Raw genomic sequence first — 17,922 nt, forward strand, 5'->3', positions numbered from 1 at the left:
TTACGAAATCGCCTGCGATTGTCTTTTTACACGTTTTACCGATCTGAAACCGTAAGAACTTTGCTTTCAGCTAACAACACGGTCAACACCGGAAATGCTCTACGCTACGTTCGCAACAACATCTTGAAGGATCTTCATCGCGGTGGCGGACACAGCGATCTCGTTGTAGTGGGCGTCGAGAAACAATCGGATGATGACGTCACAGAAGCCGCGGCCGAGCTGAAACGCAACGACGTCACGGTACGAGTTGGTAACAGTTTGGCAGAGCTCATATGATTAAAGGTTTTTGAATGGCATAAAATTTAAGAAACGAGCAGAGTGGTAATGATTTTTAGGAAACTTAAGAAAGAAATGAAAATAACTGTTAGAAATCAAAACATGTGTTGGATAGACTGTAAGTTCATTCGAAATTTTAGAGCTTGAAACAAAGCAAAGTAAAGAATCCTGGTTTAAATATATTCTTACTGAAAAAATTTTGCGCTTATAAACATCCTATGCGTTCTGACAAATTTAAATATAAAGCATTCAGGCTTAAATGAAAAGTTTTTAAATGGTGTATTATCGGCCAGTCAGCACTGCCTTATTGATTAAAATTAAATTCAGTTCAATTCGTAGTATTTAAATGACTTGACTTCACTTAACCATACAAAAACACTTTATTTTAGTTGCAGCATTTTAAAATAATCATTTCACCTTGAAACAAAACTTCTTTTTTAGATTATCTACGTGTTTTATCAAAGCGCTGAGCATAAGATCAATATGGAAGAAGCCTTGAAGGTGGCCTCATCAATGGATCACATTATTGCTGTGGGTGGAGGCAGCGAAAGGAACTTTAAGCAGCTTTTCAAGAATATAATGTTGCTTGCTTGCAACTATCCTTGTCCTGATGAGAGTGAAGAATAAAACCAATTATGGTCAATTTTATCAGACAGGACTAAATGTATAAACCACGTAAAAATCTAATTTCAAATACTTTAAAATAATAAACTCATAATTAATTTAAAATTTGGAAAACATTTTCAATTGCTTTTTCAGAAATTTGGTTGCATTTCGTGGAAATCTATCAGTCTTTTTACTATTTGTTTGAGTTTCTAAAAATGTAACCCACATTTTGCTCCATTTATTTTATCTATGGGTAGGCTAATCCTCTATTTATACTAACCTAACCTGCGTAATGAGTTTCATTTGCGAGGATGTGGTGTTTCTAATTTCTGAACTTGCTAGTTGTATTTAATGTTCCGAATGACGTTTTTACAAATCATCTTAATACAGCAATTCACTAACTATTGTGCAAATTTTTACAATCTTAAAACTTGCTTGACAAGGGATGTTTTTCATTTTCACAAACTTGGGATTACAAATTGCACTCACATAATAAGTTTATTCTACTCACTATCGAAATTAGCGGTGGGGTAGCCTACTTTTCGTCTTTTTACGACGAAATTGAAAGTTCCGTCAGCTATTTGCTATTCGAAACGCGACCCTTTTACATAATAAAATGTATAGTAAAGTACGCAAATAAATTGTAAACTCAAATTTCAACATTCAGGCCTTAAACAGAGTATTTGAAAAATCCAAAACGATGTTGAACATAATTAAAAAAACGACAACTTTTTAAAAGCTTTATTCGTCTTCAGTATTTGGACACTGTTGAGAACAAGCTAAGGTAAGCAGATCGGCGAAGAGCTTCGGATAAACCCCTTCTTCATTACCGCCTACCACGAAAATGTGATCCTCTGAAAAAGCCACTTTTCTTGCTTCTTCCATATTGACTTTATGCTCAGCGCTTTCAACAAAGATGTAGTAAATCTAAAATAAAAAGGCTTAAACCATAGGCCTAAAAAAATTTTGCCCCACGGCGTTGGTTGTAAACATATTATCTGATTTATCTGTACAATGGCTATATCTTAATATATATTTCATATTCGTCAAATTATTTTAATTACTGAAAAAAATATAACCGCTAGAAAATACATAGTACATTACTTATTTCAAAGGATTTTTTTTTTTTTAAATCAACGGTAATTCTATTCAAATTAAATATTAAGAAATAAAAAAGTTATTGGAACTAAAACTTTATAGGTTATATAATGCTTTCAACTGATCCAACGTTATATATAAAAAGCAGTTACTAACATAGCGCTAAAAAACTCTGTTTTCCTATGTTGTGATGGCACGAGTAAATGGACTTTAACAGGAATTTCCATTATCAATACAAAGCAACTTCCCCAAAGTTGCAGTCTACAATGGAGTACAGCTGTAGAGAAACCAAATCTAAAATTACCACCACTCCGTCTTTCCTTAAATCGGCCGCTGCTTGCGTAAGGTCATCATCCGATTCTTTCTCCACGCCAACGAATATGACGTCACTGTGTTTACTTCGGCGATGAAAAAGGCCTAAAATGTTGTCTCGAACGTAGCGAAGGGCTGCACCAGTGTTTGCCGTGTTGTTAGCTAAAGGCGCATTCAGTTCAGTTTGTAGAAATAAAAGGAATTATTTATGATAAATTTTCTCTGACTGCGATTTTTTATTGAGTAACTTTCTAACAATTTGATTAAATTTTAATATTTTCAACAATCTAAATTCATAATCTAACAGAACTAAACAAAACCTTGGGCTCAACCGAAACTTTAACCTTAAAATCCAACCGGTTGCGTGTTTCTGCTGCAAAAATGATAACACAACTCTGTGTGTATGCAAACCTGAGGCTTTATATGTTCCCATCCTTACTAAATCGTCAGGCTGTACAACGCCGTACACCTTCTCGTTGAAGTAAATCATAAACTCCTGGTAATATTCCTTGCTGTGAGTAAGGTTTCTGAAATGCAAAAAAATTGGAAAAGTTTGTTTTTTTGTTCCAAATCAGCCAAAAGTATTTTAAAAAAGAAAAAAAACTTATTCAAAAGCAAATTCCAAAAAAAAAGTTTAAACAAAATAACTGTATTCTCAGTAGCGTTTCAATCTGATTAAGTTGACAATGTTTAGGAATTTTTTGTGTACGCATTCAACATTTTTCATCACCCTAAACAAATGCATTACCTTGACTTTTATTGCACATAACATTAAAAAAATTAACTTACTGGAACATAAAATTGATGTTGACATGTCTTTTGCGAAAATTCTCCTCGCTGTTGAATTGCAGAAGTCTTACATTGTCCATTGGCAAATTTGGTGGACATTCTTCTGTGAAAAGAGTATTCAACAAAAACTCTATTAAATACTTTGACAAAATGTTTTTCTGATTGGAAGGATAATTTGCATTTAAAATACTAAAATACCTTTCGGCACAAATATATTTCTCTTTACATACTAAAACTGGAATTACTTTATTACGGCAGAACGTTAGAAGGTATATTTGCATTTCAAATGTACCCTATTTTGTAATATATGTGGCACTTTTGGAACCGTTTTATTTATATTTTACAATCAATTATTTAACAAAACTCTCAATATCAACGTAAGTGATTTCGCTTTATAAAAACGTTAGTATAACGCTGCAGCTTACTGATACAACAAGGTTTGTCTTCACTCCACTTTCCGTTTTCGAGACACAAGCGATCTTGTTTGTTGAGGGGGAAACCGTGGTAACCGGTCTCGTTACATACGTAAGAACATACTGAACCCAGGAGGTTAGCGTTTGAACAATTCACGTCACCATGTTCCATGTGAAGCGATGGCATCTGACATTTCGATGAAGTAACTATATTGAAAATATGCATCTGTTACACTTACAAAAACAAGAAAAAAATTTATACAGAAGTGTTTATCTGTACATAATCCAATCTCGAATTGATTCGACAAGCACAGATCTATTTACACGATATACAGATCAAGTTGGATGATGATAAGGGTGTATTATGCAAGAAAGTCAGTCGAACAGGCAGTTGTTTGGTTTCACTTCAAAAACAGTAATTTCGTAATTACCAGCAAAGGCGCGGAAAAGAAAAAAAAATTTGTAACTTTTAATATTATCAATCTGGAAAAAAGGCTAATAAGTCGCTCAATATTCGAACAGTACTGTCAATATTATATTTTTTTGCTACAGTGTAAGATCAATCTGTCGTAAATGGTAATATCACGTTAGATACCTTCACAAATTTCGTGTCTATTACACGAATCATTGTCACAGCAGCACCAGCAGTGGGAGAGATCTTGATCGTTGTTGCATGTGTGAGGGTTTGTATTCCAGTTCTGGAAAATCACAAGATTATATTTGCATTATTACTATCTAGCAAATGTAGATCTGTATAGTTACGATTGAGAAGGCGCTGACTCTTTATACGAGAGCCGACGGCTGCCTAAGTCGCTCCAAAGGAGCAAGCCGCTAAAATACCTGTCCCTTTACCCCTCGACAAAATCTTGGTAGATAACTGGTCATCGAGTATATTCACAAAAATGTAAGACGTAAAAAATAGAACGAATTGCGAACGCTCAAAACATACAGTTCGGTGCTAGGTCACGCGTCAGTGGACTACGGTCATGTACAGTGTTGTCAAATTAGGCAAAATCGAGACTATTGCATTTTTAATGCTGCAACTAAACAAAGCTCGTCAATATTCTAAATATTTTACTGAAATAATATAGGCTTTTAAAATTCCACCTGTAACCTTTGACTTTCGCAAGCCGTACTCTGTTTGCATCCTTTCCATATTTTTGTTTCTTTATGCACTCTGCGGACTTCAGTCGAACAAACCTGAACACAAGTACAGACATTATGTTAGCTCTAAGTTAAAACAACAGAACATATACCTTCTTAAAAGCACTAAATAAAACAAATAAATTCTCAAGATAAACATCGAATATGCAATATATTTTATCTTTCGTCAAACCAAGTCTAGTTTTAGGACGCAGAATACTATTGATAAATTTACCTCCATTTCGTCGCACATTATCAGTTTTCCAGAAAGAGAGCATTGCTCTGTCGTGGGGATATTTTCACACTTCCAGCATTTCCTGCACAAGCCTTCATACATGACACCAAACAAAATTAGATGTAATATGGCGAAAAAGTCATATATTTTAATAAAAATTTATTGGAATTATTGTAAACTAATGAACCAGTGTTCAATATTCTAGTGTGCTAAAACCAACAGCGTTCTACTCAAAGCTCTGCTAGGTAATTTTTACTCTAAAAGCTATCAAAACAGTTAACTTACCGCGTGAAGTGAATAGAACTAGCAACAGAATTCCAAACGAAAGCCACAGAAAAATAAATCGATGCATAAATAATTAGGAGATATAACCGAATAGAAAACACAACTAAACAGCAAAATCGGACCTCCCTAACAACTAAAAACTCGCAGTATAGATTGCAGAAAATAATTGGCGTGGTTCGAGTGCGTAATTCAGTGCACCTTGTCTGCCTTATGCGTCACAGGAAAGCTTTTCGTAAAACATACAACTAGCCTGGGGTGCTTAATAGATAAGCATGCGGAAGATCCTTATCGACAAATAAACTAAACTAAGAGCAGATTGACCTTTTGCCTGAACACTGTACTGACATAATATACAATGCTAACATTCAGGCAGAGTTTATTTGCCCTGATTTCTGTATTTTACACAATGTTTATTCAAATAACAGCTATACAGATATTATGTGATCCACTTAGTGCCACTTCCATCATACAATAATCAATTTATCCAGGTCCCCTAAAACCGTCTCCGAATACCGTCATAGGTTCCTAACGAAAAATGCTTAGGCCATGAAGCGTTGTATGATAACTGAAAAGATACAATAAGACGTGCATTCGCTAACAAGAATGGCGATCCTATTAGCCAAAGAAAATGTGTCCATGATGTTGAGTTCGACTCTCAGCTCAGGTCTGTTTTTTCAAAGCACCCTTGAGACCCTTGAGAGAAAAGTGTTTTAATGGGTTTAAGCTGCAAGACTTATCAAATCGACATTTCGCAATTTACAGACGTTTCAGCAATAAACTCATGCCATCGTCATTGCAAAAATTAAGTGAATGTAAAAGCGATAAAACACAAAAAGAAAGAAAGGACAAAAAATAGAAGCAAAAATGGCGATATAGACGATATTAAGCCGTGAACCCAATATTACTGATTTGTTGAAATTACCCTTACATGTAGGATTGGCTGGCAAATGAGCACAAACTTCCGATTTACGTGACGACTGATGTTCAGACGCTCTCAATCTCAATCTACTTTGCCAAAATCTGATAAATGTTAGCGTGTACATTAGACCTCGTTCTTTTACGTAATGTGGAATCGCAAAGCTATATTTACACTTCTACCATAACTATTATGTATCACAGTCCCATATAACCTGGAATGCGCTTTATTGTATTTTGTATTATACACAGGGCACAGATGAATGGAAGAATTATTGTAATTAGGGTTTAATTAAATAAACAATATAAGTGACCAAGTAACAGTAAGCATACTGCAATTTTGGAGCATAATGGTTGGAGGTTATAGTAAGACGTCGTAATAAGAATATCAAAGCCCATATAGAGGTAGGTATCATCATGAACGTTTCGAATAACTCATTATTCCTTTTCAACATAGCTACTGCAATTGTTTGGTTATAATTATTTTTCATGTTACAACTATTAAATAAACCGGTTTCCTATACAAAGTTGGGTCGATTATTTTTTACTTTTTACTTTTTTAGCTTCGTTTTTACATGTTTTGAGTTGTTCATTTTAGGTTTTTTTGCAGTGCTAAAAGTTGTAGTAGGGTACAAGTGATCTAATTGCTCATTTTCCATAATACGAGTAGCAACAAATATATTTGGTATTTATTTTATTCCGCAAAAATATGAAAAAAAAAATATGAATGCATCGTTTTCGTGTTTTATAAAAGCAAAAGGCATATTCATAGAAGTGACATTTAATTGCGCAGGTAAATCACGTAAATAAAGCATCGACATTTGTTTCGTTCATTCGCTCAACTACTTATGTCATACATATATAATATTTATTTTTGACTAGGCGGCCTTACACGACACTTTCTATAGTTTCGTAATACAATACAAAAAAAATAAAAATAATGGCAAATATGAAAAAGTACAAACCAGTACAGACCAATACCTGAAAAAAAAATAGAGATAGGTAAGGATGCCAGTTTGGCTTTTTAACAAATTTCAATAGTTTTCTGTCATTTAAAGAGGCTAAAACATCAGTTCTTTAATGGTGCATTGTTTATAAACATTGTTTGGATGAATTTATTCTATTGCACTTTAGGTTGAGCACGTTGAATAGAAAAAAAAAGATATTTTAACCCATTTTTATTTAAGTTAAATTTAGTAATAAAAATAATCACTTTAGGATGTTGTGAACGTGCTACTGTATGTAATAATGGCCCAATATGGGCACAGCATACTAGTTGTTTAGAAACCATTTGGTAGACTTTTTGAGAAAATCTGAGAAAATTTGAGAAATGGTATTATTTTGACAAAATTTAGACTGTTTTGACAAGTTTTAACATAGTAGCCCTATTAACACCTTAATTAAGTAAAGATTTAACCTATATATATGTTGTTTAGTAATCATTTGATTCTTTAATTTTTATATTTCATGAAACCTATATCCACAAAAGTTGGGGAAGATTTGCAAGGTAATAAAAACATGACAGAAAGGAGTATATTTTGCCTGGGGATTATAATTATAATCATAATCATCCAGGTATGCCCAATGAAATAAACTAAACAAAACAAAAAATCGGTCAGTTTATTGGTCAGAGAACTCAAACATGAAGCTGATAAACTAATAACAAAAACAGATATCTCCAGACAAACATCCAATATGTGTAAAGATAAAATATTTTATATGGCTTCTTAATGTAAATTCACATTTGTAGGTGTGCTGTGCTTTTGATGCTTAAAGTTTCCAATTTTTTCTTCACCATATAATACTAGAAAGCTTCATATTTAAATTTTAAATTTCAAATTTTATTCTTTATTTTTTATATTCCATGTTCCACATTTCATGTTCGCTTCTCGGCTCTTTAGAGCTAAGATCAAGTGTAGTATCTGTTCTTCTCAGTTTAATACCTGGGACGCAAGCGATTCGCTTGCTCTTTGTATTAACCTGATTTTTGGACAGGGAGCACGGTGCCGAAGCTTGCTTCGCCCTGCTCACGGGTTGTCCTGGTATTGCAGTACCTCCAGGCACGGCCCACATTCCCACACTGTGGGAATTCCTCTTCATCCAATTGAAAATTTGCTTCTTGTTTTGAAAAAAAGAAGCAAAACATAAATCGATTTTTCGAGCGAAAATTGAAAAGAAAAATGGTGACCGATCGGCCAAAAATGACAAATTTTGTTCCTACAAGTTGATGCGGGGGGCTTATGGGGTAGCTATCCACAAAGAGTACGGGCGAGTAGTCGAGTAGGGCCTCGGGAAAAATCGTCACAACTCATACTTACCTGACGGGGGTCTTTAACCGTGATCACGTAGGCGGTTGGCCCAAGGCGAGGCCTTGCCATTGCACTTCGGCTTGGCTGACCCTTGCGATTACCCCAAATGCGGGTAACTCGGCCGTATAATTTCTGTTAGCGGGGTGTGCGTTCGCGCAAAACCCCATACAAACCTTAATCAGTTCTGAAAAAGCTTGGAAACGGCAAGAGCCGGTCGTAGCTGCAAAACGCTGAAAGAGCAGGAGGAAATTTTCGGGGGGCGTCTTCCGAGTAGCGTCGGCAGAATCGAGTAAAATGTCAAAATAAGGAACGCTTCACGATTTTGCGTGTCATCCTTGCGCAGGGGCCATGCTAATCTTCTCTGTATCGTTCCAATTTTAGTATATGTACTGCCGAAGCAAGTACAATCGTTTACCAACTTTTTTCCTTATCAACGACCTCGTCGAAAAACGCCGACTCTTTGCGGAGAAGACCCGAATCGCCCAGCCAATTGATTTAGATGTGTCACGATGACGTCGGCAAAATTTCAATAACTCCTGGCCAGAAATCAAAGGCCAGCTAAAACGAGAGTCCGACTGCCAAATTCTCTTTTCAATTCTTTTCCAATTGTAATTCGTCGTGTCGTTTTGTCGAAAATCGCTTCCAAATGCACTCTTTTCGAGAGACGGCAAAATACGTTTTCGCTTGCCAAATCTTTCCACGGCCAACCAGCAAGTCTTGGGTAAGGCTGAGAGTTGTACTTCTTCCTGACTGACCCCAAACTTTATCGCTTCTCGGCTCTTTAGAGCTAAGATCAAGTGTAGTATCTGTTCTTCTCAGTTTAATACCTGGGACGCAAGCGATTCGCTTGCTCTTTGTATTAACCTGATTTTTGGACAGGGAGCACGGTGCCGAAGCTTGCTTCGCCCTGCTCACGGGTTGTCCTGGTATTGCAGTACCTCCAGGCACGGCCCACATTCCCACACTGTGGGAATTCCTCTTCATCCAATTGAAAATTTGCTTCTTGTTTTGAAAAAAAGAAGCAAAACATAAATCGATTTTTCGAGCGAAAATTGAAAAGAAAAATGGTGACCGATCGGCCAAAAATGACAAATTTTGTTCCTACAAGTTGATGCGGGGGGCTTATGGGGTAGCTATCCACAAAGAGTACGGGCGAGTAGTCGAGTAGGGCCTCGGGAAAAATCGTCACAACTCATACTTACCTGACGGGGGTCTTTAACCGTGATCACGTAGGCGGTTGGCCCAAGGCGAGGCCTTGCCATTGCACTTCGGCTTGGCTGACCCTTGCGATTACCCCAAATGCGGGTAACTCGGCCGTATAATTTCTGTTAGCGGGGTGTGCGTTCGCGCAAAACCCCATACAAACCTTAATCAGTTCTGAAAAAGCTTGGAAACGGCAAGAGCCGGTCGTAGCTGCAAAACGCTGAAAGAGCAGGAGGAAATTTTCGGGGGGCGTCTTCCGAGTAGCGTCGGCAGAATCGAGTAAAATGTCAAAATAAGGAACGCTTCACGATTTTGCGTGTCATCCTTGCGCAGGGGCCATGCTAATCTTCTCTGTATCGTTCCAATTTTAGTATATGTACTGCCGAAGCAAGTACAATCGTTTACCAACTTTTTTCCTTATCAACGACCTCGTCGAAAAACGCCGACTCTTTGCGGAGAAGACCCGAATCGCCCAGCCAATTGATTTAGATGTGTCACGATGACGTCGGCAAAATTTCAATAACTCCTGGCCAGAAATCAAAGGCCAGCTAAAACGAGAGTCCGACTGCCAAATTCTCTTTTCAATTCTTTTCCAATTGTAATTCGTCGTGTCGTTTTGTCGAAAATCGCTTCCAAATGCACTCTTTTCGAGAGACGGCAAAATACGTTTTCGCTTGCCAAATCTTTCCACGGCCAACCAGCAAGTCTTGGGTAAGGCTGAGAGTTGTACTTCTTCCTGACTGACCCCAAACTTTATCGCTTCTCGGCTCTTTAGAGCTAAGATCAAGTGTAGTATCTGTTCTTCTCAGTTTAATACCTGGGACGCAAGCGATTCGCTTGCTCTTTGTATTAACCTGATTTTTGGACAGGGAGCACGGTGCCGAAGCTTGCTTCGCCCTGCTCACGGGTTGTCCTGGTATTGCAGTACCTCCAGGCACGGCCCACATTCCCACACTGTGGGAATTCCTCTTCATCCAATTGAAAATTTGCTTCTTGTTTTGAAAAAAAGAAGCAAAACATAAATCGATTTTTCGAGCGAAAATTGAAAAGAAAAATGGTGACCGATCGGCCAAAAATGACAAATTTTGTTCCTACAAGTTGATGCGGGGGGCTTATGGGGTAGCTATCCACAAAGAGTACGGGCGAGTAGTCGAGTAGGGCCTCGGGAAAAATCGTCACAACTCATACTTACCTGACGGGGGTCTTTAACCGTGATCACGTAGGCGGTTGGCCCAAGGCGAGGCCTTGCCATTGCACTTCGGCTTGGCTGACCCTTGCGATTACCCCAAATGCGGGTAACTCGGCCGTATAATTTCTGTTAGCGGGGTGTGCGTTCGCGCAAAACCCCATACAAACCTTAATCAGTTCTGAAAAAGCTTGGAAACGGCAAGAGCCGGTCGTAGCTGCAAAACGCTGAAAGAGCAGGAGGAAATTTTCGGGGGGCGTCTTCCGAGTAGCGTCGGCAGAATCGAGTAAAATGTCAAAATAAGGAACGCTTCACGATTTTGCGTGTCATCCTTGCGCAGGGGCCATGCTAATCTTCTCTGTATCGTTCCAATTTTAGTATATGTACTGCCGAAGCAAGTACAATCGTTTACCAACTTTTTTCCTTATCAACGACCTCGTCGAAAAACGCCGACTCTTTGCGGAGAAGACCCGAATCGCCCAGCCAATTGATTTAGATGTGTCACGATGACGTCGGCAAAATTTCAATAACTCCTGGCCAGAAATCAAAGGCCAGCTAAAACGAGAGTCCGACTGCCAAATTCTCTTTTCAATTCTTTTCCAATTGTAATTCGTCGTGTCGTTTTGTCGAAAATCGCTTCCAAATGCACTCTTTTCGAGAGACGGCAAAATACGTTTTCGCTTGCCAAATCTTTCCACGGCCAACCAGCAAGTCTTGGGTAAGGCTGAGAGTTGTACTTCTTCCTGACTGACCCCAAACTTTATCGCTTCTCGGCTCTTTAGAGCTAAGATCAAGTGTAGTATCTGTTCTTCTCAGTTTAATACCTGGGACGCAAGCGATTCGCTTGCTCTTTGTATTAACCTGATTTTTGGACAGGGAGCACGGTGCCGAAGCTTGCTTCGCCCTGCTCACGGGTTGTCCTGGTATTGCAGTACCTCCAGGCACGGCCCACATTCCCACACTGTGGGAATTCCTCTTCATCCAATTGAAAATTTGCTTCTTGTTTTGAAAAAAAGAAGCAAAACATAAATCGATTTTTCGAGCGAAAATTGAAAAGAAAAATGGTGACCGATCGGCCAAAAATGACAAATTTTGTTCCTACAAGTTGATGCGGGGGGCTTATGGGGTAGCTATCCACAAAGAGTACGGGCGAGTAGTCGAGTAGGGCCTCGGGAAAAATCGTCACAACTCATACTTACCTGACGGGGGTCTTTAACCGTGATCACGTAGGCGGTTGGCCCAAGGCGAGGCCTTGCCATTGCACTTCGGCTTGGCTGACCCTTGCGATTACCCCAAATGCGGGTAACTCGGCCGTATAATTTCTGTTAGCGGGGTGTGCGTTCGCGCAAAACCCCATACAAACCTTAATCAGTTCTGAAAAAGCTTGGAAACGGCAAGAGCCGGTCGTAGCTGCAAAACGCTGAAAGAGCAGGAGGAAATTTTCGGGGGGCGTCTTCCGAGTAGCGTCGGCAGAATCGAGTAAAATGTCAAAATAAGGAACGCTTCACGATTTTGCGTGTCATCCTTGCGCAGGGGCCATGCTAATCTTCTCTGTATCGTTCCAATTTTAGTATATGTACTGCCGAAGCAAGTACAATCGTTTACCAACTTTTTTCCTTATCAACGACCTCGTCGAAAAACGCCGACTCTTTGCGGAGAAGACCCGAATCGCCCAGCCAATTGATTTAGATGTGTCACGATGACGTCGGCAAAATTTCAATAACTCCTGGCCAGAAATCAAAGGCCAGCTAAAACGAGAGTCCGACTGCCAAATTCTCTTTTCAATTCTTTTCCAATTGTAATTCGTCGTGTCGTTTTGTCGAAAATCGCTTCCAAATGCACTCTTTTCGAGAGACGGCAAAATACGTTTTCGCTTGCCAAATCTTTCCACGGCCAACCAGCAAGTCTTGGGTAAGGCTGAGAGTTGTACTTCTTCCTGACTGACCCCAAACTTTATCGCTTCTCGGCTCTTTAGAGCTAAGATCAAGTGTAGTATCTGTTCTTCTCAGTTTAATACCTGGGACGCAAGCGATTCGCTTGCTCTTTGTATTAACCTGATTTTTGGACAGGGAGCACGGTGCCGAAGCTTGCTTCGCCCTGCTCACGGGTTGTCCTGGTATTGCAGTACCTCCAGGCACGGCCCACATTCCCACACTGTGGGAATTCCTCTTCATCCAATTGAAAATTTGCTTCTTGTTTTGAAAAAAAGAAGCAAAACATAAATCGATTTTTCGAGCGAAAATTGAAAAGAAAAATGGTGACCGATCGGCCAAAAATGACAAATTTTGTTCCTACAAGTTGATGCGGGGGGCTTATGGGGTAGCTATCCACAAAGAGTACGGGCGAGTAGTCGAGTAGGGCCTCGGGAAAAATCGTCACAACTCATACTTACCTGACGGGGGTCTTTAACCGTGATCACGTAGGCGGTTGGCCCAAGGCGAGGCCTTGCCATTGCACTTCGGCTTGGCTGACCCTTGCGATTACCCCAAATGCGGGTAACTCGGCCGTATAATTTCTGTTAGCGGGGTGTGCGTTCGCGCAAAACCCCATACAAACCTTAATCAGTTCTGAAAAAGCTTGGAAACGGCAAGAGCCGGTCGTAGCTGCAAAACGCTGAAAGAGCAGGAGGAAATTTTCGGGGGGCGTCTTCCGAGTAGCGTCGGCAGAATCGAGTAAAATGTCAAAATAAGGAACGCTTCACGATTTTGCGTGTCATCCTTGCGCAGGGGCCATGCTAATCTTCTCTGTATCGTTCCAATTTTAGTATATGTACTGCCGAAGCAAGTACAATCGTTTACCAACTTTTTTCCTTATCAACGACCTCGTCGAAAAACGCCGACTCTTTGCGGAGAAGACCCGAATCGCCCAGCCAATTGATTTAGATGTGTCACGATGACGTCGGCAAAATTTCAATAACTCCTGGCCAGAAATCAAAGGCCAGCTAAAACGAGAGTCCGACTGCCAAATTCTCTTTTCAATTCTTTTCCAATTGTAATTCGTCGTGTCGTTTTGTCGAAAATCGCTTCCAAATGCACTCTTTTCGAGAGACGGCAAAATACGTTTTCGCTTGCCAAATCTTTCCACGGCCAACCAGCAAGTCTTGGGTAAGGCTGAGAGTTGTACTTCTTCCTGACTGACCCCAAACTTTATCGCTTCTCGGCTCTTTAGAGCTAAGATCAAGTGTAGTATCTGTTCTTCTCAGTTTAATACCTGGGACGCAAGCGATTCGCTTGCTCTTTGTATTAACCTGATTTTTGGACAGGGAGCACGGTGCCGAAGCTTGCTTCGCCCTGCTCACGGGTTGTCCTGGTATTGCAGTACCTCCAGGCACGGCCCACATTCCCACACTGTGGGAATTCCTCTTCATCCAATTGAAAATTTGCTTCTTGTTTTGAAAAAAAGAAGCAAAACATAAATCGATTTTTCGAGCGAAAATTGAAAAGAAAAATGGTGACCGATCGGCCAAAAATGACAAATTTTGTTCCTACAAGTTGATGCGGGGGGCTTATGGGGTAGCTATCCACAAAGAGTACGGGCGAGTAGTCGAGTAGGGCCTCGGGAAAAATCGTCACAACTCATACTTACCTGACGGGGGTCTTTAACCGTGATCACGTAGGCGGTTGGCCCAAGGCGAGGCCTTGCCATTGCACTTCGGCTTGGCTGACCCTTGCGATTACCCCAAATGCGGGTAACTCGGCCGTATAATTTCTGTTAGCGGGGTGTGCGTTCGCGCAAAACCCCATACAAACCTTAATCAGTTCTGAAAAAGCTTGGAAACGGCAAGAGCCGGTCGTAGCTGCAAAACGCTGAAAGAGCAGGAGGAAATTTTCGGGGGGCGTCTTCCGAGTAGCGTCGGCAGAATCGAGTAAAATGTCAAAATAAGGAACGCTTCACGATTTTGCGTGTCATCCTTGCGCAGGGGCCATGCTAATCTTCTCTGTATCGTTCCAATTTTAGTATATGTACTGCCGAAGCAAGTACAATCGTTTACCAACTTTTTTCCTTATCAACGACCTCGTCGAAAAACGCCGACTCTTTGCGGAGAAGACCCGAATCGCCCAGCCAATTGATTTAGATGTGTCACGATGACGTCGGCAAAATTTCAATAACTCCTGGCCAGAAATCAAAGGCCAGCTAAAACGAGAGTCCGACTGCCAAATTCTCTTTTCAATTCTTTTCCAATTGTAATTCGTCGTGTCGTTTTGTCGAAAATCGCTTCCAAATGCACTCTTTTCGAGAGACGGCAAAATACGTTTTCGCTTGCCAAATCTTTCCACGGCCAACCAGCAAGTCTTGGGTAAGGCTGAGAGTTGTACTTCTTCCTGACTGACCCCAAACTTTATCGCTTCTCGGCTCTTTAGAGCTAAGATCAAGTGTAGTATCTGTTCTTCTCAGTTTAATACCTGGGACGCAAGCGATTCGCTTGCTCTTTGTATTAACCTGATTTTTGGACAGGGAGCACGGTGCCGAAGCTTGCTTCGCCCTGCTCACGGGTTGTCCTGGTATTGCAGTACCTCCAGGCACGGCCCACATTCCCACACTGTGGGAATTCCTCTTCATCCAATTGAAAATTTGCTTCTTGTTTTGAAAAAAAGAAGCAAAACATAAATCGATTTTTCGAGCGAAAATTGAAAAGAAAAATGGTGACCGATCGGCCAAAAATGACAAATTTTGTTCCTACAAGTTGATGCGGGGGGCTTATGGGGTAGCTATCCACAAAGAGTACGGGCGAGTAGTCGAGTAGGGCCTCGGGAAAAATCGTCACAACTCATACTTACCTGACGGGGGTCTTTAACCGTGATCACGTAGGCGGTTGGCCCAAGGCGAGGCCTTGCCATTGCACTTCGGCTTGGCTGACCCTTGCGATTACCCCAAATGCGGGTAACTCGGCCGTATAATTTCTGTTAGCGGGGTGTGCGTTCGCGCAAAACCCCATACAAACCTTAATCAGTTCTGAAAAAGCTTGGAAACGGCAAGAGCCGGTCGTAGCTGCAAAACGCTGAAAGAGCAGGAGGAAATTTTCGGGGGGCGTCTTCCGAGTAGCGTCGGCAGAATCGAGTAAAATGTCAAAATAAGGAACGCTTCACGATTTTGCGTGTCATCCTTGCGCAGGGGCCATGCTAATCTTCTCTGTATCGTTCCAATTTTAGTATATGTACTGCCGAAGCAAGTACAATCGTTTACCAACTTTTTTCCTTATCAACGACCTCGTCGAAAAACGCCGACTCTTTGCGGAGAAGACCCGAATCGCCCAGCCAATTGATTTAGATGTGTCACGATGACGTCGGCAAAATTTCAATAACTCCTGGCCAGAAATCAAAGGCCAGCTAAAACGAGAGTCCGACTGCCAAATTCTCTTTTCAATTCTTTTCCAATTGTAATTCGTCGTGTCGTTTTGTCGAAAATCGCTTCCAAATGCACTCTTTTCGAGAGACGGCAAAATACGTTTTCGCTTGCCAAATCTTTCCACGGCCAACCAGCAAGTCTTGGGTAAGGCTGAGAGTTGTACTTCTTCCTGACTGACCCCAAACTTTATCGCTTCTCGGCTCTTTAGAGCTAAGATCAAGTGTAGTATCTGTTCTTCTCAGTTTAATACCTGGGACGCAAGCGATTCGCTTGCTCTTTGTATTAACCTGATTTTTGGACAGGGAGCACGGTGCCGAAGCTTGCTTCGCCCTGCTCACGGGTTGTCCTGGTATTGCAGTACCTCCAGGCACGGCCCACATTCCCACACTGTGGGAATTCCTCTTCATCCAATTGAAAATTTGCTTCTTGTTTTGAAAAAAAGAAGCAAAACATAAATCGATTTTTCGAGCGAAAATTGAAAAGAAAAATGGTGACCGATCGGCCAAAAATGACAAATTTTGTTCCTACAAGTTGATGCGGGGGGCTTATGGGGTAGCTATCCACAAAGAGTACGGGCGAGTAGTCGAGTAGGGCCTCGGGAAAAATCGTCACAACTCATACTTACCTGACGGGGGTCTTTAACCGTGATCACGTAGGCGGTTGGCCCAAGGCGAGGCCTTGCCATTGCACTTCGGCTTGGCTGACCCTTGCGATTACCCCAAATGCGGGTAACTCGGCCGTATAATTTCTGTTAGCGGGGTGTGCGTTCGCGCAAAACCCCATACAAACCTTAATCAGTTCTGAAAAAGCTTGGAAACGGCAAGAGCCGGTCGTAGCTGCAAAACGCTGAAAGAGCAGGAGGAAATTTTCGGGGGGCGTCTTCCGAGTAGCGTCGGCAGAATCGAGTAAAATGTCAAAATAAGGAACGCTTCACGATTTTGCGTGTCATCCTTGCGCAGGGGCCATGCTAATCTTCTCTGTATCGTTCCAATTTTAGTATATGTACTGCCGAAGCAAGTACAATCGTTTACCAACTTTTTTCCTTATCAACGACCTCGTCGAAAAACGCCGACTCTTTGCGGAGAAGACCCGAATCGCCCAGCCAATTGATTTAGATGTGTCACGATGACGTCGGCAAAATTTCAATAACTCCTGGCCAGAAATCAAAGGCCAGCTAAAACGAGAGTCCGACTGCCAAATTCTCTTTTCAATTCTTTTCCAATTGTAATTCGTCGTGTCGTTTTGTCGAAAATCGCTTCTAAATGCACTCTTTTCGAGAGACGGCAAAATACGTTTTCGCTTGCCAAATCTTTCCACGGCCAACCAGCAAGTCTTGGGTAAGGCTGAGAGTTGTACTTCTTCCTGACTGACCCCAAACTTTATCGCTTCTCGGCTCTTTAGAGCTAAGATCAAGTGTAGTATCTGTTCTTCTCAGTTTAATACCTGGGACGCAAGCGATTCGCTTGCTCTTTGTATTAACCTGATTTTTGGACAGGGAGCACGGTGCCGAAGCTTGCTTCGCCCTGCTCACGGGTTGTCCTGGTATTGCAGTACCTCCAGGCACGGCCCACATTCCCACACTGTGGGAATTCCTCTTCATCCAATTGAAAATTTGCTTCTTGTTTTGAAAAAAAGAAGCAAAACATAAATCGATTTTTCGAGCGAAAATTGAAAAGAAAAATGGTGACCGATCGGCCAAAAATGACAAATTTTGTTCCTACAAGTTGATGCGGGGGGCTTATGGGGTAGCTATCCACAAAGAGTACGGGCGAGTAGTCGAGTAGGGCCTCGGGAAAAATCGTCACA

The 17,922-nt window shown here is 40.9% G+C and overlaps 1 protein-coding gene and 25 non-coding genes across 26 annotated transcripts; 17 read left to right on the forward strand and 9 right to left on the reverse strand.

The window, feature by feature from the left end:
• Window positions 1-1,516: 1,516 nt before the first annotated feature.
• On the reverse strand, window positions 1,517-5,359 carry LOC146146143 (uncharacterized). Its single transcript, XM_083389876.1, has 9 exons — window positions 5,158-5,359; window positions 4,873-4,964; window positions 4,602-4,694; window positions 4,086-4,192; window positions 3,507-3,697; window positions 3,082-3,184; window positions 2,704-2,819; window positions 2,285-2,454; window positions 1,517-1,809 (listed from the first exon to the last, which is right to left on the reverse strand). Exons 1-9 carry the CDS (start codon window positions 5,222-5,224, stop codon window positions 1,624-1,626), a joined length of 1,125 nt encoding a protein of 374 aa, XP_083246002.1. The 5' UTR covers window positions 5,225-5,359; the 3' UTR covers window positions 1,517-1,623.
• A 2,594-nt stretch (window positions 5,360-7,953) lies between these two features.
• On the forward strand, window positions 7,954-8,148 carry LOC146146144 (U2 spliceosomal RNA). The gene has a single exon (XR_014499684.1). It is a non-coding gene; the product is annotated as a U2 spliceosomal RNA (small nuclear RNA).
• Window positions 8,149-8,382: 234 nt separating this feature from the next.
• Window positions 8,383-8,547, forward strand: LOC146146145 (U1 spliceosomal RNA). The gene has a single exon (XR_014498765.1). It is a non-coding gene; the product is annotated as a U1 spliceosomal RNA (small nuclear RNA).
• Window positions 8,548-8,679: 132 nt separating this feature from the next.
• On the reverse strand, window positions 8,680-8,786 carry LOC146146146 (U6 spliceosomal RNA). Its single transcript, XR_014499216.1, has one exon. It is a non-coding gene; the product is annotated as a U6 spliceosomal RNA (small nuclear RNA).
• Window positions 8,787-9,146: 360 nt separating this feature from the next.
• On the forward strand, window positions 9,147-9,341 carry LOC146146147 (U2 spliceosomal RNA). Its single transcript, XR_014499641.1, has one exon. It is a non-coding gene; the product is annotated as a U2 spliceosomal RNA (small nuclear RNA).
• A 234-nt stretch (window positions 9,342-9,575) lies between these two features.
• LOC146146148 (U1 spliceosomal RNA) lies at window positions 9,576-9,740 on the forward strand. The gene has a single exon (XR_014499872.1). It is a non-coding gene; the product is annotated as a U1 spliceosomal RNA (small nuclear RNA).
• Window positions 9,741-9,872: 132 nt separating this feature from the next.
• On the reverse strand, window positions 9,873-9,979 carry LOC146146149 (U6 spliceosomal RNA). The gene has a single exon (XR_014499217.1). It is a non-coding gene; the product is annotated as a U6 spliceosomal RNA (small nuclear RNA).
• Window positions 9,980-10,339: 360 nt separating this feature from the next.
• LOC146146150 (U2 spliceosomal RNA) lies at window positions 10,340-10,534 on the forward strand. Its single transcript, XR_014499642.1, has one exon. It is a non-coding gene; the product is annotated as a U2 spliceosomal RNA (small nuclear RNA).
• A 234-nt stretch (window positions 10,535-10,768) lies between these two features.
• LOC146146151 (U1 spliceosomal RNA) lies at window positions 10,769-10,933 on the forward strand. Its single transcript, XR_014500959.1, has one exon. It is a non-coding gene; the product is annotated as a U1 spliceosomal RNA (small nuclear RNA).
• Window positions 10,934-11,065: 132 nt separating this feature from the next.
• LOC146146152 (U6 spliceosomal RNA) lies at window positions 11,066-11,172 on the reverse strand. The gene has a single exon (XR_014499218.1). It is a non-coding gene; the product is annotated as a U6 spliceosomal RNA (small nuclear RNA).
• A 360-nt stretch (window positions 11,173-11,532) lies between these two features.
• On the forward strand, window positions 11,533-11,727 carry LOC146146153 (U2 spliceosomal RNA). The gene has a single exon (XR_014499643.1). It is a non-coding gene; the product is annotated as a U2 spliceosomal RNA (small nuclear RNA).
• A 234-nt stretch (window positions 11,728-11,961) lies between these two features.
• Window positions 11,962-12,126, forward strand: LOC146146154 (U1 spliceosomal RNA). The gene has a single exon (XR_014501103.1). It is a non-coding gene; the product is annotated as a U1 spliceosomal RNA (small nuclear RNA).
• Window positions 12,127-12,258: 132 nt separating this feature from the next.
• On the reverse strand, window positions 12,259-12,365 carry LOC146146155 (U6 spliceosomal RNA). The gene has a single exon (XR_014499219.1). It is a non-coding gene; the product is annotated as a U6 spliceosomal RNA (small nuclear RNA).
• A 360-nt stretch (window positions 12,366-12,725) lies between these two features.
• LOC146146156 (U2 spliceosomal RNA) lies at window positions 12,726-12,920 on the forward strand. The gene has a single exon (XR_014499644.1). It is a non-coding gene; the product is annotated as a U2 spliceosomal RNA (small nuclear RNA).
• A 234-nt stretch (window positions 12,921-13,154) lies between these two features.
• Window positions 13,155-13,319, forward strand: LOC146146157 (U1 spliceosomal RNA). The gene has a single exon (XR_014501216.1). It is a non-coding gene; the product is annotated as a U1 spliceosomal RNA (small nuclear RNA).
• A 132-nt stretch (window positions 13,320-13,451) lies between these two features.
• On the reverse strand, window positions 13,452-13,558 carry LOC146146158 (U6 spliceosomal RNA). The gene has a single exon (XR_014499220.1). It is a non-coding gene; the product is annotated as a U6 spliceosomal RNA (small nuclear RNA).
• A 360-nt stretch (window positions 13,559-13,918) lies between these two features.
• Window positions 13,919-14,113, forward strand: LOC146146159 (U2 spliceosomal RNA). Its single transcript, XR_014499646.1, has one exon. It is a non-coding gene; the product is annotated as a U2 spliceosomal RNA (small nuclear RNA).
• A 234-nt stretch (window positions 14,114-14,347) lies between these two features.
• LOC146146160 (U1 spliceosomal RNA) lies at window positions 14,348-14,512 on the forward strand. Its single transcript, XR_014498821.1, has one exon. It is a non-coding gene; the product is annotated as a U1 spliceosomal RNA (small nuclear RNA).
• A 132-nt stretch (window positions 14,513-14,644) lies between these two features.
• LOC146146161 (U6 spliceosomal RNA) lies at window positions 14,645-14,751 on the reverse strand. Its single transcript, XR_014499221.1, has one exon. It is a non-coding gene; the product is annotated as a U6 spliceosomal RNA (small nuclear RNA).
• Window positions 14,752-15,111: 360 nt separating this feature from the next.
• Window positions 15,112-15,306, forward strand: LOC146146162 (U2 spliceosomal RNA). Its single transcript, XR_014499647.1, has one exon. It is a non-coding gene; the product is annotated as a U2 spliceosomal RNA (small nuclear RNA).
• Window positions 15,307-15,540: 234 nt separating this feature from the next.
• Window positions 15,541-15,705, forward strand: LOC146146163 (U1 spliceosomal RNA). The gene has a single exon (XR_014498933.1). It is a non-coding gene; the product is annotated as a U1 spliceosomal RNA (small nuclear RNA).
• A 132-nt stretch (window positions 15,706-15,837) lies between these two features.
• LOC146146164 (U6 spliceosomal RNA) lies at window positions 15,838-15,944 on the reverse strand. The gene has a single exon (XR_014499222.1). It is a non-coding gene; the product is annotated as a U6 spliceosomal RNA (small nuclear RNA).
• A 360-nt stretch (window positions 15,945-16,304) lies between these two features.
• LOC146146165 (U2 spliceosomal RNA) lies at window positions 16,305-16,499 on the forward strand. Its single transcript, XR_014499648.1, has one exon. It is a non-coding gene; the product is annotated as a U2 spliceosomal RNA (small nuclear RNA).
• A 234-nt stretch (window positions 16,500-16,733) lies between these two features.
• Window positions 16,734-16,898, forward strand: LOC146146166 (U1 spliceosomal RNA). The gene has a single exon (XR_014499045.1). It is a non-coding gene; the product is annotated as a U1 spliceosomal RNA (small nuclear RNA).
• Window positions 16,899-17,030: 132 nt separating this feature from the next.
• Window positions 17,031-17,137, reverse strand: LOC146146167 (U6 spliceosomal RNA). Its single transcript, XR_014499223.1, has one exon. It is a non-coding gene; the product is annotated as a U6 spliceosomal RNA (small nuclear RNA).
• A 360-nt stretch (window positions 17,138-17,497) lies between these two features.
• LOC146146168 (U2 spliceosomal RNA) lies at window positions 17,498-17,692 on the forward strand. The gene has a single exon (XR_014499649.1). It is a non-coding gene; the product is annotated as a U2 spliceosomal RNA (small nuclear RNA).
• Window positions 17,693-17,922: the final 230 nt, after the last annotated feature.

This window comes from Ascidiella aspersa, chromosome 5 (genome assembly GCF_963924565.1).
Source record: "Ascidiella aspersa chromosome 5, kaAscAspe10.2, whole genome shotgun sequence".
Lineage (NCBI taxonomy): Eukaryota > Metazoa > Chordata > Ascidiacea > Phlebobranchia > Ascidiidae > Ascidiella > Ascidiella aspersa.